Here is a 19,774-nt window from a genome sequence, read left to right as displayed (position 1 = left end):
TTCCCAGAGCTCCATCCGCACTCCTGCTAAAAATACCCGGCAGCAGCGCGGTGGGCGCGAGGTGTTCGGAGAGACGGGGCTCGTGGACACTTTGCTCTTGTGGAGTTGATAAGCAGGTGAAGAGGTTTGCAGTGGAGGTGTCGCGCCGCTCGACTGCGTCTCCCCTTCACCTCACACCCCTTTTAGGGTCCGACAGGCCGCCGCACACCCAGCCGCCCGATATCGGCGTAAGTGGAGCCCCGTCTGATATAAAGCCACACATACTCCGCTGACGTACTGTCTAACGCTGGCCTTTTCGAGCTTTTACATCAACACGGATTCCCGTATGATCATCCTGACCCCCATATAGTGACAAAAATAATAGTATATGCCTTCAAACGTAAAACACATTACAACTGAATGCCTAATTCAAAATACAGGTACAATACCTGTGAAAAATCACTATGGAAAATTCCATCATTATTATGGTATACTGACCGTATTTTTACACATCTATTCTTCGAGTGTACATTACGTTCTTTTTTTTTTTTTTTTTTTTTTTTTTTAATATATACACTCATTATAATATGTAGTGTTGACTTTATTATTTATTTAAACCTCATTTTTTTTGGTAAATGTATTTATTTATTTTTCAGTCTATTTCCATTGTTTATTTATTTATTTTATTCAAATTTTAATTAATTACTTTTTTTAATCTAATTATTACATATTCTAATTTTATTTCAATATTTTATATTATGTTATTTATATTAAATCTATTTTATCATTACTGATTTTAATAAATTTTATATGGAAATGTATTTTATTTATTTTAAATCTAATTATTACATACTTTAATTTATTTCATATTAAAATCTATTTTCATTATTTATTCATTTTATGCATTTTTATTATTTATTTTAATTAATTGCTTAATTACTTTATTTATTTATTTATTTTAAATCTAATTAATATATATATATATATATATTCTAATTTTAATTTTATTACTTTATATTATTTTATTTATATTAAATCTATTTTTATTACAAAAGTGTTATTTACTTATATAACTATTAAATATGATTATTTACTCATTTTAATCAAATTTTAATTTTTCTTTGTTTCATTTGTTAGTTTTATTTATTTATTTACTTATTTATTAATTTTACATCTAATTATTAATATTCTAATGTAATTTTATTTTTTATTTATTTATTTTAAATTAATTAATTCATTAATTGTACATCTAATTATTAATATTCGAATGCAGTTTTATTTTATTCTTTTTCCGAGTATTTTATTTTATATTATTATATTTTAATTTATTCGTATTATTACATTTCTTTTAAATGAATGAATTGATTAATGCATTTATTTATTTTCATTTGTATTATTTACCTTATTCTGATTGTCATTGTTTTTAAATTATTTATTTAATTAGTCTAATTTGTATTATTTATTTATATTACTTTTATATTATTTATAAGTATTTTATGGCCGATTTACTTTAATTTTATGTTTTAAGTTCTAATTGTTATATATTTATATATGTATTTATTTTATGTATTTATTTAATCATTCATTTAATTTTTTTTTTTACATTTTTATTATTTATTGATTTTTCTTTAAATAATTTTTATTATGCATTTATTTATTTATGTAATTACTGTTAATTAATTAATATATTTATTTATTTTATATGTATTTTTATTATGTAATTATTTCTATTTTTACATTATTTCTTATTTAAATTGTTCATTTAATTTTTTTTTTTCCTTGCGGCTTTGAAAACCCCTGGTCTAAAGTATGACACAGACGCTAGCTGGAGTGTGTTGAAGGGCGCGCGGCCACCTGTGACGACTCATATGTGTTTGTGCGATGCATTCGAGCGGTTCGGGCGCCCACACAGACAGCACACATCCGCGCTAATAGCAGATTTCCCGCGAGAGCCGGAGCCAGGAAACATGTTTGATTAAGCAGCAGCACAAGAGTGCATTCATGCGACGCAGTCAGCGAGAGAGACGGACGAACGCAGCCGCCGCCGCCGCGCGCTCAAGTGATTGAGCTCATTACTAAAATCTGAGAATCAAAGCGGCCCATCAGAGATGGAAACAGCCACACAACATGTCCTCGGATGACATGGAGACTCCTGAGGCTTTTCCCGGAGCTGATGGGCTGTTGTTGTGTATCGCAGGACTTTTTGATTGTCACAAACAGTGCGTTCAGAAGACGGAAAGTTCAGCGCTTGAGTACGTTTAAGATAACTAACTCACAGATGTGACTCCACAGGTTTCCAATTATGTGAATTTGTCTGTTTACACTAAATATCAGCCAATTAGAACATGTTTGATGTTGAATATGCAGAATAGGGATTTTGGACCAATAAGATTTCACTGTGGGCGGAGCTACCCAGCACAACAATGCAAAAAAACACAACAAAAAATGATATATATATATATATGGACATTTTTATTCTAAGAATGTATATATAAATTCATAAATAATATAATAACAATGAATAATATATATTATAAAATAAATAAGTATATAAAGAAATAAATAAAGAATAAAATCATAAATATATTAATAACAATAAAATAAAATAATATAAATAATATACAAATATAAATAAATATATAATGAAAATATTATAAACAAAATCTAGATTTAAAGCAAAATATTTTATTAAAATGATATATATATATTAAAATATATATTTTATTAAAATAAATAATTAAATTAAATATATTATTCTTATTATAAATATATTTAATTAATATATAATAATAAAAAAGTATATATATATAATCAGATACTAAAATAACAATTAATAATATATAAGATAAAATAAATAAGTAATTAAAGAAATAAATAAAGAATAAAATCATATATATATTAATAATAATGATAAAATAAAATAATATATATATATAATATCAAAATATATAAAAATATATAGTGAAAATATTACTAGTATATACTACTAATATTACTATTACTGAAATATTACTAATATATAGTGAAAATATTATTAGTTTATATATATATATATATATATATATATATCAGTAATCACAAATAAAAAAATAACAATGAATAATATATAATATAAAATAAGTAAATAAAGAAATAGACAGAATATATATATATAGATATATAGATGTAGATATAGATAGATATATAATAGAACATTTTTCCAAAAAAATGTATAAAATCATAAATAATAAAATAACAATAATATATAAGAATAAATATATATAATAATAATCAAATCATAAATATATTAATAATAATAAACCATAAATTGTATATATATATATATATATATGAAACAAATTCCGATAAACTTGGAAATAATTTGAAATGTCAGATTTAATTGGAAATGTAGTAGTCATGATAAAATTCCCTAACACATCAGATCTGTGGCGTTTTCTCTTTCATCATAAATGTATGTGAGCCACTGGTTTTTGCGATGAGGCTGAGATGTTCTTTTTCCGTTCAAGACGTCTTTGTTCACCATCACGACTCGTTCTGGAAAAGGCAAAAAGCGGCTGAAGCACAAGAGAATAATACATTTATAGGACTAAAGAACGAATCTTTAACCTTTTAACCATAATTGCACTCATTAGTGTCCATTTAAAAGCCATCGAGTGAAAATTGTCCACAAGATGAAACTGAGACGCGCTGCCTATCAATCCGTCAGCATCAGAAATAAAATTAGAAACCATCTGAAGGCCGTCGGCAGGTAAAAGTTCATTTAAAGGCGAGACGCTGTAAAGCATTTGATGTTGGGACGTCGTAGGCATAATTAGTGTGAATTACACTCATACGCGGACGCCTTAAAGAGCGTCTTAAAGTGTACGAAGACCAAAATAAAACATTGTAGGTGTTCTTCATTAAAACACTGTATTTCCAGTCCCACGATCTGATCGCTGAACTGTAATTTTCAGCGTCGTGTGGAAGAAAAAGCGGCTGTCATTTACTGATACGAGCTTTTAGTCCTTCACACCCCTGCATTAAAAACCTGTAATGAAACCCTGTCATGAAAACATCCATCATCCTGATATACAGTATGCATATGATGGAGAAAGTTTCAATTCTTAATATTCTTTCACACTTTATATGCAATGATCAACCGTTCATTAAATAATCACTTTTAGAGTTTGAATGATGAAATAATCCCCATCACACTTCAATAGTTTTACATTTTAACTTTATTTCAGTTTTGAGTTATTTCAGTACATAAAGTTGGTGGAAATGAGAAATGATGTAGCTGAAATAAATAATAAGTATTTTTGTAAATAATTAAAAATAAAATAATTAAGATAAAATAATAATACAGTTTTTTTAAACATTTATGTTTTTTAATTATCATTTGTTTTATTTGTATATAACAGATTTTAAAAAAAATGATACAAAAATAAATGACAAAAAAGCTCAATTAAATTTAAAGTTATTTTATATAAAATGTTGTATTGTTACAAATTCTCTATATTAATAAAAATATATTTATAAATATTACAAATTGTAAATATTAATTATAAACACCTCAAATAAATATTCTATAATATTAATAAAAATACATTTTAAATATTATATAAATAAAATAAATACATAACTCTGAAGACTGTTTCTTTCAAAAGGCAAGCTTTCTGTCTAAGCACAGTTTGAGACATTATTAATTATTACAGAAGTCATTTATTAACATTTGAGAAGCAAGTCTTCATTTGCTCTCCATTATGGTCTAGGATTGCATTGTTTTTCTATAAAATAAATGCATAATGTTCTAATTTTTTGCCCTTTTCCTTAACCACTTGTACTTTATTCAGTCTTTTCATTATGTGCACTATTTTGACCAACTGCTGCTTCATGGCCATGTCTGAACCAGCGCAGTGGGCCAAATACGTTGAGTGAGTATCTTCGTCCTCTCCAGCGTTCCTGTCCTTCCTCCTTTTCCTGTCTCCTGCAGCTCTCTCTCTCTCTCAGTATATTGACCTCTGACCTCTAAAATGTGCCCTATTTGTTCCGACGTAAAGCTTTGCCAGGTGTTTGTTGGCTTGTCAACCTCAATTAGCAAGTAAGTTAATGATCTGACTGTACCGGAACCATGACTGTGCTAATTTTGCACCTTTGCCATGCGGAATGAACTCATGGTACTGTATGGATGCCATAAACCAACATGAACTAGCGCCAGAAAGATTCATTAAAGGGAATGTTAGTAAAGAAAAGAACAATGTGATTATGAAACAATTTAATTCTCACTAAATTTGGATTTAGAATTTTTTTGTTCAAAAGAACATGGGTTAAATCTATCTATCTATCTATCTATCTATCTATCTATCTATCTATCTATCTATCTATCTTCTATCTATCTATCTATCTATCGTTCTATCTATCTATCTATCGTTCTATCTATCGTTCTGTCTAACGTTCTATCTATCGTTCTATCATTCTATCTAACGTTCTATCTATTGTTCTGTCGTTTATCTATCCATCTATCTGTCCGTCTGATGTTTATCTATCTATCTATCTATCTATCTATCTATCTATCTATCTATCTATCTATCGTTCTATCTATCGTTCTGTCTATCGTTCTGTCTAACGTTCTATCTATCGTTCTATCGTTCTATCATTCTATCTAACGTTCTATCTATTGTTCTGTCGTTTATCTATCCATCTGATGTTTATCTATCTATCTATCTATCTATCTATCTGACATTTATCTATCTGTCTATCTGTCTATATATCTATCTGTCTGTCTATCTGTCTGTCTGGTGTTTATCTATCTATCTATCTGACATTTATCTATCTATCTGACGTTTATCTATCTATCTATCTATCTATCTGACATTTATCTATCTATCTGACGTTTATCTATCTATCTATCTATCTATCTATCTATCTATCTATCTATCTATCTATCTGACGTTTATCTATCTATCTATCCGACATTTATCTATCTATCTGACGTTTATCTATCTGTCTATCTGTCTGTCTGGTGTTTATCTATCTATCTGACATTTATCTATCTATCTGACGTTTATCTATCTATCTATCTATCTATCTATCTGACATTTATCTATCTATCTATCTGACGTTTATCTATCTATCTGACATTTATCTATCTATCTGACGTTTATCTATCTATCTATCTATCTATCTATCTATCTATCTATCTGTCTGTCTGACGTTTATCTATCTATCTATCTATCTATCTGACATTTATCTATCTATCTATCTATCTATCTATCTATCTATCTATCTATCTGACATTTATCTATCTATCTATCTGACGTTTATCTATCTATCTGACATTTATCTATCTATCTGACGTTTATCTATCTATCTATCTATCTATCTATCTATCTATCTATCTATCTATCTATCTATCTGTCTGTCTGACATTTATCTATCTATCTATCTATCTGACATTTATTATCTATCTATCTATCTATCTATCTATCTATCTGACGTTTATCTATCTATCTATCTTATCTATCTGACGTTTATCTATCTATCTATCTATCTATCTGACGTTTATCTATCTATCTATCTTATCTATCTATCTGACGTTTATTATCTATCTATCTATCTATCTGTCTATCTGTCTGTCTGACGTTTATCTATCTATCTGTCTATCTATCTATCTATCTATCTATCTGACGTTTATCTATCTATCTTATCTATCTATCTGACGTTTATCTATCTATCTATCTATCTATCTATCTATCTGTCTATCTGTCTGTCTGACGTTTATCTATCTATCTATCTATCTGTCTATCTGTCTGTCTGACGTTTATCTATCTATCTATCTGTCTATCTATCTATCTATCTATCTGACGTTTATCTATCTATCTATCTTATCTATCTATCTGACGTTTATCTATCTATCTATCTATCTATCTGACGTTTATCTATCTATCTATCTTATCTATCTATCTGACGTTTATCTATCTATCTATCTTATCTATCTATCTGACGTTTATCTATCTATCTATCTATCTATCTATCTATCTATCTGTCTATCTGTCTGTCTGACGTTTATCTATCTATCTATCTATCTGTCTATCTCTCTCTCTCTCTCTCTGTACGGTTTGATGGATTACCTGTATGAATCGTGTCATTCTCTCTTTCTCTGTTTGTGTTTTTGCCGGCTGTTGTTGTTCAGCTCATGTATCTCTGTGTCTCTCTGCTTGTCTGTTTGCCGTGCTCATGTGCAGCTCTCGGTTTAACCATCGTCCGGTCCGTCTGTCAGTTGATCTGCTTGTCTGTCTCTCGGTTTGTCTGTCCATCATCTCCAGCTTCAGTAAGGGCCGCAGCACGCCAGCAGAAGTCAGCCCATGTGTACGTACATCCCACTGGATAGAGCGGATTTATCCCATGTTTTCCCCGCACAGCTCACACAGTTTGCCGTATTCTGAGATGAGTGTGACCTACAGTGTAAGTGACTGTAGGAAATGAGGCTTGTGCTCGTAGACCTTTAATGAAGACCCTGCACCGGCCTCTGTGGACGTTCTGCACCGTGAAACCAGCGTCTGATTTCTTCATGTCAAGAGGCGTTATAGCATGTAGCATGCAACGACAACACCTGTTTTTTTAAAAATGAGTGAAAAGTCGTACCTCTCAGCACTTTGTAAAGGCGAAACCTAAGATACAGACATCAAATTTATAGTGTTACATCACATATAACAACCCCAGAAAGTGTCTGAACATTTTGGAGCACTTTAATCACACTTATAAATGTGTGAATGTCTTTGCTACTGTATATACTGTAAACGTATTATTTTAGTATTCATTTATATATTATTGCAGTGTTTATTAGTATTTTGAATTAGCTTTTATTTCTAGATTTTCAGTTTGCATGTTAATTTTAGTAATTTTGTCATGTTTTTGTTTTTTCTATTACTTTTTGTAACTTTTTAATATCTCTTTTTAACTTACATTTATTTTTCTATCAGTTTTTGATCACATTTAAGTTTTTTAATCTCTTCATTTATTCACATATTTTAAAATAATTTAAACATAATTTCTTTATTTTAAAGAAATTTTAAAGAAAGTGTTTAAATTTCTAAATTTAAATATAAATTAATAATTATTTATAATTTTATAATATTATATATGATAAAATTATCAATCAAAAAAGTTGATTTCAGTTGATTTCAATTAACAAAAAGTTTTGTTTTTAGTAGTTGTTGAATAGTTATAAAATATAAAATTTACAATAGTTATATATATATATATATATATATATATATATATATATATATATATATAAATGATTAAAAATTAAATTAAATTAATAAAACATTTTTAAATTAATACTTAATTAAAATAATAATAAAATTATTAATTATATTTATAATTAATTCATCAATAACGTAATTTAAATAATTTTATATATTATTTTATTTGTTATTTCAGTCAATTTAAGGTAATTTCAATGAACAAAAATTATTTTGAATAGTTTTAGTTAACAATATCAACACGCATATATGTGTGAATGTAAATGTTATTTAAATATCACTCATTTTCAGACTTTCCTGTATAATGCAATGATATTTACATATTTTTAAGTGTGGCTTAAAAGTGTCTAAATATATTTTAAGGCCACTGTATGTATATAGGAGGATTTTTTTGCATCATGAACAGGCCCAGATGGGAATCTCCTGACCTTTTCTGCATCTTCAGCACTGATTTTAGCAAAAAATCTATGGAATTCTGTGATTTATGCAATGAAATTAAATTTAGAAAGCTGCTCTTTTACTCTTTTACCGTTCTATGGAGATCTGTAGAATTCCATAGATTCCGTGTGGATTCCATGTGAGCCTGTTTGTGAAAATAAAATCGATGCAATTGAAAAAAGTCATGCATGTTGATTGCACGAGACTCAGATGTGATGAGAGGTACGATACGAACCAAAACGAGATCTACTCACAAACTAGGAGTCAAACTAGGAAGAGAAAGATGAAAGGAGAAATACAAACCAGCTTTGCACTCCACAACGCTGCATCTGTCACCCGGTCTCCATCCGCTCTGCTGGAGGGTCTCTCGCTCCGATGGGCACAATGACGCGCTGGGTTTTAATGTCCATTCTTGTCTTGATGACCAGCGGTTCATCAAGGAGCGACTTGCTGTCAAGCGCTTGTCATTCATGTCACAGGGGCTGCCGGACTCTGAATGTGCTTCACATTTCCTTTTAGCACCATGTTTGTGTCCCGTGTCCGTTCATGATCTCTGTATGTCACCCGGGGGGGATTTCTGTGGTTCCTCACGGTCTGAATCTGTGTCCGTCCCTCCGTTTTCTCTTCCGCTCAGGTACACGTTCACTGGCATTTACACGTTTGAGTCGTTGATAAAGATCCTGGCGCGGGGTTTCTGCATCGGCCCCTTCACCTTCCTGAGGGACCCGTGGAACTGGCTGGACTTCAGCGTGATTGTTATGGCGTAAGTCATTTTGTCAAATCAGTGAGACCTCAGAGCCTTCTATGTGTGATTAGATACTAAAAACAAACAATTCATTAGCAATTTCCAAGTGAAAATGGTTTAAATTCTACATACGAGACCCTAAAAACAAGACAAAATATTCAAAAGCAAAACAGAATTCACTATCTGAAATTAAACGTTATTACACTATTTAAAATATATTTTAATAAATTGTAAATAGTACTTGGAATTTAATGTTTACTTCAAAATGTCATGTTTAATTCAATGCTTTTTTAAATTATATTTAAATGATATTATTATTATTTGTGAAATTTACTAGCAGTTTCTGAGTGAAAATAATGTAAAACCTATAGTAAGCCCTACATAATTTTTTCAGTTTGTAAATTTACTCTGGATTTATATATATATATATATATAAATAAAAAAATATTACAAAAAATTTGGAATAAAAAATATTGAAAACATTAAATAAAAAAAATATTACAAAAAATGGAAATTCCTTAAATCCTGCAAAAAAAAAAATCCTAAAAAAAAACAAACAAAAAAAGTTTGCATTAGAGCCTAAAAACAAAAGAGAATTTGTTTGAAAACAAAGATAATTATTTTAATAATAATAATAATTTAATTCACTACATCAGCTAAAAATAGATATTACCACATCATTACACTGTAAAGTATTTTTATTATTTAATTATTATTATTATTTTAACATTTTAAATAAAAACAAAAGTTATTGTAGTATGGTTTACTAAAATAATATGTTATAATAAAGTATACACATTTAATAAATTAAAATAATTTCAGTCTTACTACTTCAGAATTTCACATTTACTTGCCCTTTATTTGTAATTATTTCTGAAATTTACTAGTAATTTCTGAGTGAAAATTGTTTAGATGTAAATTCTGTACCAGGTTTGTTTATTTATTTATTTATTTTGTATATTTACTTTGGATTAGACCCTAAAAACAAAAAGATAAATTATTTAAAAATATTTCATTTAATTAAATTAAATTAAATTAAATTAAATTCAGTTAAATTTAATTCAATGTAATTTAATTTAATTTAATTTAGATCTTTCATTTTGTATATTTACTTTGGATTAGACCCTAAAAACAAAAAGTTAAATTATTTAAAAATAAAAAGTTTTTTTTTTAATTTAATTTAGGTCTTTCATTGTGTATATTTACTTTGGATTAGACCCTAAAAACAAAAAAGTTAAATTATTTAAAAATAAAAAGTTTTTTTTTTTTTTTTTTTTTTAATTTAATTTAGGTCTTTCATTGTGTATATTTACTTTGGATTAGACCCTAAAAACAAAAAAGTTAAATTATTTAAAAATAAAAAGTTTTTTTTTTAATTCAATTTAATTTAATTTATTGTGTCACTTGCTGTTTCTTTGTAATTGTTTGTGAAATTTATTAGAAATGTCTAAATACAAAAAAGAGAAATTACAAAAAGCTCAAAGAAAAAATATTTACGTTAATTTCCCATGTTATCTAAAACTAGTCCTTACCACATTATTAGCTATTTAAAAAAATCATTCAATTATGATATTTTCCAATTACCACATATAATATTACTTTTACCGTGATAGATGATTTTGTCGGTGCCGCCCAGCCGTAATCGCGGCTCCTCGTGATTGGTTTGCTTTAGGACTCAGAGCTGCAGAGATAATGAAACAATAAAGGCACTGTTGTTATTTTCAATAGGCTGTAATAATCTAATCTCAGCTGCTTGACCCGCCGATGCTAGAACTGAAAAAGGCAGCGGGTCTATATTTGTGATTAATTGTTATGAGCGCTTGCGTGTCGGGAGTGTGAGCACTTACCCCGTCCTTGACCCCAATCCCAAAACACACGTCGTCATGGCAACTGAGGTGAGCGTGGATGCGGCCGCGTTCCCTGGAGTCGCAGCATCATATGAATGTGTCACCAAGTGCCGTTCACATCCAATAATATCATTTTCACCTCAGTTATTGGCTCGTTCACTTAAAAAGAAAATTTAAAACCTGAAATATCCTGGGGAATGCCTGATGTAAAAGATGCCTGTGTATAGATTGAAATGGTAGAAAAAAAAAAAAAAATATATGGTTTTTAGGCTTTGTTACAAGGGTTTAAAATTTGTGTATATATATAAAGAATTAAATATAAAAAATATTTTTATTAATTCATTATTAATAATAATAATATAATTTGATTGTTTAATTATTTAATAAATTATTTATTTAATTAATTAAAACTAATGTTAATTTAAATTTATTCCTAAAAAAAAAAAAATCACAACAATACTCCTATAAGAATATTACATTTTGCATATTTTATGGAAAATGTAATTGTAAATATGACAACTAATACACTTACTAATTGTTATATATTTTTTTTATTATATGTAATATATTTATATATTGCTTATTTGTCCTTTCATAATATTAGTCAATCTCTTATCCATCAAAAATAGTCATCATTTACACTAAAATTCAAAAGTCTGGGTTCAGTAATGTTTTTTCATAAAGAAAAATCAGAAAGAAAATGAAAAGACTCATAAAAGAAAAGAATCCTCAAAAAAAGGTCAAAAAAAAAATGTAGCTTTGCATCATAGGAATAAACTACATTTTAAACTATTTTACAATAGAAAACATTTGATAAAAATATTTGACTGATTTTACGGATCAAATAAATGCAGTTTTCTTATAAAAAAATAAAAAAATAAGAATCATGAAAAAATTCAGCATTGCATCACAGGAATAAATGACATTGTAAAATATTTTACAATATAAAACAGTTATTTTAAATTATAAAAATATTTGACTGATTTTATGGATCAAATACATGCAGTTTCTTTCAAAAAAACAAACAAAAAAATCAAGAATCCTAAAAAAAATTAGAAAAAAACAGCTTTGCATCACAGGAATAAATTACAATTATAACTATTTTACAATATAAAACAGTTATTTTAAATTATAAAAATATCTGCAAATTTTACAATATAATATCTATAAAATATCTATAATTTTATAGATCAAATAAATGCAGTTTTCTTATTAAAAAAAATAATAAGAATCATGAAAAAAATTAAACATTGCATATTTTCTAATAGAAAACAGTTATTTTAGATTATAAAAATATTCGTCTGATTTTGCGGATCAAATTCATGCAGTTTCTTTCAAAAAAAACAAAAAAAAGAAAGAAAAAAAAAAAAAAAAAGAAAAAAATCAAGAATCCTAAAAAGAAATTAGAAAAAAATTCAGCTTGCATCACAGGAATAAATTGCATTTTTAACTATTTTACAATAGAAAACAGTTATTTTAAATTATAAAAATATTTGACTAATTTTACAGATCAAATAAATGCAGTTTTCTTATTAAAAAAAAAAAATAAATAAATAAAGAATCATAAAAAAAAATTAAGCATTGCATCACAGGAATACATGGCATTGTAAAATATTTTACAGTAAAAAACTGTTATTTTAAATTATAAAAATATTTGACTGATTTTAGGGATCCAATTCATGCAGTTTCTTTCAAAAAAACAAAAATCAAGAATCCTAAAATTAAATTAGAAAAAAAATTCAGCTTTGCATCACAGGAACAAATTACATTTTTAACTATTTTACAATAGAAAACAGTTATTTTGAATTATACAAATATTTTACTGATTTTATGGATAAAATATGCAGTTTCTTTAAAAAAAAAAAAAAAATAAAAAAAAAATATCTGCAGATATTTTTAATACACATTACTGGGGTAAGTTTTCAGTTGTTACGGTCAGGCGAGTTCACTAAACCCCTGAGTCACTTTTGTGCTTACAGTATTTACATTATTTACTAACCACCCACAAACCTGATTAGCACAAATCGTTCAGTGATTCATGAGTCAGATAAACAGTATGATTCATTGTTAGTGATTCCCTCCAGCAAACTTTCATATCACAATGATCTCTTTTGTTAGAAAACATCAGTTAAATAACTTTCTCATAATACTTAAAGTTTACTTCTTTCATATTGATTTTGTTCTGCTCATGATGTTGTACTGTAAATCATAATGGTTTCTTCCACCTAAATTTTAAAGGATTCAACGTCAGCTTAACAAAAAGATGTTTATGTCGCATTTAAAGGGACGGTTCACCCAAAAATGAAAATCATGTAATTAATTACACTCAAGTTTTTACAAACCTATATGAGTTTCTTTCTACAGTTTAACACAAAAGAAAATATTTTGAAGACCGTTGGGAACTAAAACGTTGCTGGTAGCCATTGACTTCCATAGTATTTTTTTCTCTGCTATGCAAGTGAATGGCTACCGTCAGCTGTTTGGTTTCCAAAATTCTTCAAAATATCTTCTTTCATGTTCAACGCAAGAAACAAACTCAAACTCGGTTTGTAAAAACCTGAGGGTGAGTAGTAATGACAAAAATTTAAATTTTTAGGTGAACTGTCCCTTTAAATACCTGCATTTCTGTCCAAATCCCAGCGGTTTGAGATGAATCTCAGCGAGCTCTGTGGTGATGAAGTGCTTATTTCTCGTTGGCCTTTATGGCTTTATTTCTTGAGCTTTAACAGGCCGCTTGTCCTTGAACCGGATGTCTCAGACACGTCAGATGGACCTCGCTGCCAATAAGTCACGGGTGTATTGGGATGTTGACAGGAACGCTTGCCGCCGCTCCCGACTTCATTAAAGCCAGACGGATGACGGCGAAGCGCCGATAAATCATAAACGCTTACCGCCGAATACTAGTTTCTATAGAAACAGAACAGCGTCGTATGTCCACGGTCAAACGCAGTCACAACTATACGCCGCCTAGGCCTCGTCACCGTATTAGCAGCGACTCAATTACCCGCCCTGTGTGATTTAATTCAATCAGGATAATAGCCAGAGAGGATGAAATCTGATATGGAAACAAAGCCGCAAAATCCAGACAACTTCATCCCGCCTCTTAAAACCAGTCTGTGCCAATTTAAAGAGATAGTTCACCCAAAAATACATTTACTCAGTTGTAATGTTTCAAACTCATATGATTTACTTTCTGCTGTGATAAAATTAAATAAATACACTGTAACAGTATTAAATAGTATTATGTGTGTTATACCAGGATTTCCTGGTAAGTTGATGAAAAGCTAATAATTACTGTATTTTCTGATTTAAAAAAAAAACAGGCAAGTTGCATTGGTGTATAAATTATATTTTAGTTTAACATCTATAAAAAAAAAATGTCTCAGAAAAAAAAAAACATTTGCAAACATTACATTTAAGTCAATAATTAAACTTTAAATAATTACTATATTTTTTAGAAAATAAGTGGAAACAAAATTTAATTGATGAGAGAAAAAAAAACATGGATAAGTCACAGTTATTATTACATTTACAAATAAAGTATTGATAAATAAACCAAAATGTTTGCAAAATTATAAAGACTATAAACATGTATTTTAGTTCTTAAAACTACACTGTAAAAAATTAATTTTTAATTATTAAAAAATTTGTTACTTAAAATTTTAACTTGAAATGTTAAGTTGTACTAAGTAACAACTTAGGTATTTGTGTTTGCTAAACTTAACAGATGGGTAAGTAACCCAGCTGCCTTAAAATTTTAAGTTGATTCAACTCAAATATCTAGGTTGTCACTTAGTATAATTTAACATTTCAAGTTACATAAACTTTTTTTGAGTCGACTGAACTTTTTTTAAGGCAGCCAGGTTACAAATTATTTTAAGTTGACTCAACAAATTTTTTTACAGTGTACACAAAAATCATTCAAATATTTAATTGTTTTCAGAGCAAAACAGGAAAGAAAATTATGCAGTAAATTTAAAACGAACAAATTATAGTGGAATTAATTTATAATACATGGCAAATAAATTAATTTAATTATTAAAAACTTTGCATTGGGTACAAAATTGCATTGGAATATAAATGCAGCATGATTTAAAAAAAAAATTAAATAATATTAAAAAGTAAAAACGATCAAAATAAAATGCTTACTATAAAAAATAAACGTTTTATTTTATTTTTATTATTTTAATATTTTATATACACGTGTCATGTGACCATTAGCAAACATCAGAGGACTGTAAACATGCAAATGTGTTTTTAAATTATAACATACTTTTAGGTAAAACACCTAAAAATGAATTTAAATGAATATAATATATTACATGAAAGCTTTGTAGGAATTTATGTTGCTGTTTTGCTGTATATTGTTCTGCACTGGTCTTCACTTTTACTTTCATTATATGGAAAATAGTCCTTGAGACGATCTGCAAAAAATCTTTTTTATGTTCCACGGAAGAACTAAAGCCATTAAGATATTAAAAATGACTTTTTATAATTTTTATAAACATTTTTGGGTGAACTATTCCTTTAAGGGAGAAAAAAAAGTACATGGTTTGATTTGTTTGACATTTTAATTTTCTCCCTTTTTTGTCTTTCAGTTGTTTGTCCTTTTTATCCACATAACTGTAATCTGATTCTGCAGGTTTCTAACTGAATTTATAAAAGTAGGCAATCTGCAAGCTCTCCGAACGTTCAGGGTCCTCCGCGCTTTGAAAACTATTTCCGTGATCCCAGGTAAGCGGGTTCCCGAAGCCGTGCGCAAGGGAACGGCTCACAGTGTTGCTCAATGTCCAGTCCGACAGCTCAGGATTTGACCCGCATCCGGTTCTTCCCGCACTGTGTTCTCCAGTTCGCAACTTCCCGACGTGCTGCTTCATTCTCCACTGTGTTGTTTGCCTGTTGTCGGTGCTGTTGTCATTGTCTGTGCTCCAATTTTGGCTTATTGCAGATATGTTACTGAGTTTGTGGACCTGGGCAATGTCTCAGCGTTACGGACATTCAGGGTTCTACGAGCACTGAAAACTATCTCAGTCATCCCAGGTGAGAGGCCGCGAAACGCCGAGGCCCGCGGTGCTAATGGATGACCAAATCACCCAAACGCATTTCCGACACTTTCGAAACACTTTTGAAAAGGTGGAAATGCAGAATGGAGGAAATGAGACTTTTGATGATAGACAGCCTTCAATGCTGATTAAAAAACAGCCTGTTTACCCAGCTGACGAAAGTACGTTCTAAGAACGTTGGGCTAATGTTGTCGTTATTTAAAAATTCAAACATTAAGGAAACATTCCATTTGCAAACATCGTAGGAATGTTACTTTTGAATGTGCTCTGAACATTCTAACAGTTGCAACATTTAAAAAAATGTTACATTTCAGGAATGTTCTCTGAACAGTCTATAAATAATGTTTTTGTTCTAATGTTTTGAGAACATTATTAAAGTTTAAACAAACATTACTGGTAGATTGTTTGTTTGTAAGTTTGAGAAAACCTTGCCAGAACATTCTGAGAACGTTCTCTGTTAGCTGGGTAGCCGCTTTATATGGCCAAAACCTCTCTAAAACCATCAAAGCAGACCAGCGTGAGCTGAGGAAACCATCTCAGGTTGTTTTTCAGCAAGTTTAAATGATATTCATGCCATAGAGTGCAACAGTCTGATTCCCAAAGTAAAAACTCCATTCATTTTCTCTATAGGGAAATTGATTTTAAACAGTACCTCATAAACCGTTAAAGACAAACGACTGTGATCTAGACAGCATATGCTGTAGCTGAAGCCATTAAAAAACAACAACAACAACAACAACAACAAATCATGTTTAACAGCTGAATTTGTAGTGAAAACTACATTACCCATGAGCTCCGCCCACCCTCTTTTAATTAGCATATTAATTGTTGTTTTTACAAATGTTTACATTTTTAAAAATAGTTTTATATTTCTTAATTGTTTTTATTTTGATTATATCAGTTGCAATGCTTCATGGGATTGTAGTCCTTTCATTAGTTTGCAGAATTTGTCTTTTTGTCTAATTTTCAAATACTTTTTTACTTCTAATAAAAGTTCGCAGTGTTCTGATTCACCTCGGAGCTGCTTGGTTTGATTCGAAGACTTTTAAATAAATCCCTATGGGAAAAATGAATGGAAAAAATACTGCTGCTGAAAAACTAGACGGCCACTTTTGCACTCGATTACAGCTGTTAACATTAGACGCTGAAGCGGCTTTACCGAGGACCTCCAGGTGCAACATGTTGTATTGTAGGTCAATCACACACAAGTGAAATTACATCAGGGTGGAGGGTTCACGTTACCTTCAGCTGTCAGCTCCGGGTTCGGTTAACTCACTCCAAAAGTCTCATTGACGTGTTGAAGGCATGGGTAGCTGTAGAGGAACATGAGTTTGCATGCTGAGCCAACAAGCAGACGCTTCTAATGGGATGAGAAAATATATATGAAACCTGAAAAACGCACACGCACACACTAACATATATATTATACACACATTTGTGTTCCAGAAGGAAAGTGCAGTTTCTCGTTCCAGGGAAGCGTCTGCTGTGAACTGTCACATTTTGTGTGCTTCCCGCACCCACAAATGTTTGTAAAGACAGGCCTGATGTTGTGTGCTGTGTTTGTGGTTTAATGTGGTTTAATGTGGTCTGACGGATGCTTTAATGTCAAAGATGTGATCCAGGGTTTGGCAACATTCAGAACTTGAGAAACCTTTTAAAAATTGTTCATTTGATTTGAATTGGCAAAACCACACAGGCAGCTCACTTACAATTTGATTTGTTGAAGAATACCGGATTGCATTCAAAATAAAATCAATATAGTCACAAAGCAGAGAAATGAAATAGTCAAAAAAAAAAATAATAAAAAAATTGTGACAAAATGTGAACATGATTTTTATTCAATTTCTAGGTTCAAAAAAGTCATAAAACAATATTAAAATAAAGTAAATTAAAATGTTTAAATATTTGTATTTTATGTGGATTCGTTGTTGTAGATTTTATTTTATGTTGTATATTTTATATTATTTTAATAATTTTATTTTATTTAGCTTATTTTATTAGTTTATTTATATTTATTATTTAAATTTTTTTATTATTTAATTTTGTTTAAATCAAATAAATAAATTGTAAAATTATTATTTTATTTTGAATAGTTGTTATATATTTTATTTTATGTAATATATTTTAGATGTGTGTGTGTATATATATATATATATATATATATTTAAAATTTATTACTTTATTTTGCTTATTTTATTCTTTTATTTATGTTTATTATTTAGATGTTTTTTATTATTTAATTCTTTTTTTCTCTCTATATATATTCAAATATGTATTTTATTCATTTTTATGTTATTAAATTTGCTATTAAATTTCTCAACACATAAAATATGTATTAAATAGAAAAATTATAGGTGAAAATAAAATATATTAAAACACATTTTTATATCATTATTTTTAATTTTTTTATTATTTCGATGACAATTTTTATTATTATTATTATTATTATTATTATTTAGTGAATAAAAATGTGTATGTCACCAACGCTTTTTTAAGTTATTGATAAAACTGATCATTGAAATTAATATTATCAATATATTTTAAAATATTTTAAAATAATCAATAAAAAAATGATGTCTAACCTTAAATTGTAGGGAAAAATAGAATATATATATATATATATATATATATATATATATATTGTTTTTTAATTTATTTTATTAATTTTTATGTTATTACATTTTTAGCTTAAATAAAATATGTATTAAATTGAAAAATTATGGGTGACATGAAAAAATGTATATTTATTAAAGAAAATAAAAATACTAAAATAAATTTTTATATCATTATTTTTCATTTTTTATTATTTCAGTGACTTAATAAAATAAAAAATTAATAATTGTAATAATGAATAATAATTAATAAAAATTATAGAATGTAAAATTATATATATATTCTTTTTTTCTGTATTCTCAATTCAAATCTGAGTCTGAATTCAACAGGTATTCTCAATTTAATTCTAAATGATGCAAAACCCTGATGTGATCTGAAAAATAAAAGATTTTAAAAAATGAGATTGTATAAAAAAAAATGAACACAATTTCAATAATAATAATAATAATAAAAAAAAAAACCTCTCACTTGATATTAGTTGATCATTATGTTCTTGTGCCGCTCCCGATCTCAGGCCTGAAAACCATCGTCGGCGCCTTGATCCAATCGGTGAAGAAGCTGGCGGACGTGATGATCCTGACGGTTTTCTGTCTCAGCGTGTTCGCCCTCATCGGCCTGCAGCTCTTCATGGGGAACCTGCGGCAGAAATGCGTCCGCAGCACCGCGCACTGTCTCAACACCACCTTACCTTCATACAACAACAGCACTTTCTTCTGCAATAACAGAACCTGGTCCTCGCTGGAGAATTTCATCACTAATGAAGGTCAGTAAAGATCAGACACAGCCCGTATAGAGTCTGAATGCTTGGTGGAAGTGCAGAAAACTAGACGTCTAAACAATAGC

The 19,774-nt window shown here is 28.9% G+C and overlaps 1 protein-coding gene across 1 annotated transcript in view; it reads left to right on the top strand.

Annotated features, from left to right (window-relative positions):
- The window catches only part of scn5lab (sodium channel, voltage gated, type V-like, alpha b), a 187,696-nt gene that overhangs the window by 45,154 nt on the left and 122,768 nt on the right, over positions 1–19,774 (top strand). Inside the window, exons 4-7 of the mRNA XM_051098619.1 lie at positions 4,803–4,892; positions 9,298–9,426; positions 16,204–16,295; positions 19,446–19,694. Coding sequence (XP_050954576.1) covers positions 4,803–4,892; positions 9,298–9,426; positions 16,204–16,295; positions 19,446–19,694 — 560 coding nt within the window. The remainder of the gene's footprint in view (positions 1–4,802; positions 4,893–9,297; positions 9,427–16,203; positions 16,296–19,445; positions 19,695–19,774) is intronic.

This window comes from Labeo rohita, chromosome 24 (assembly GCF_022985175.1).
Source record: "Labeo rohita strain BAU-BD-2019 chromosome 24, IGBB_LRoh.1.0, whole genome shotgun sequence".
Taxonomy (NCBI): Eukaryota; Metazoa; Chordata; class Actinopteri; order Cypriniformes; family Cyprinidae; genus Labeo; species Labeo rohita.
Note: the sequence above shows the minus strand (reverse complement) of the source record. Positions and strands in the feature narration are given on the sequence as shown.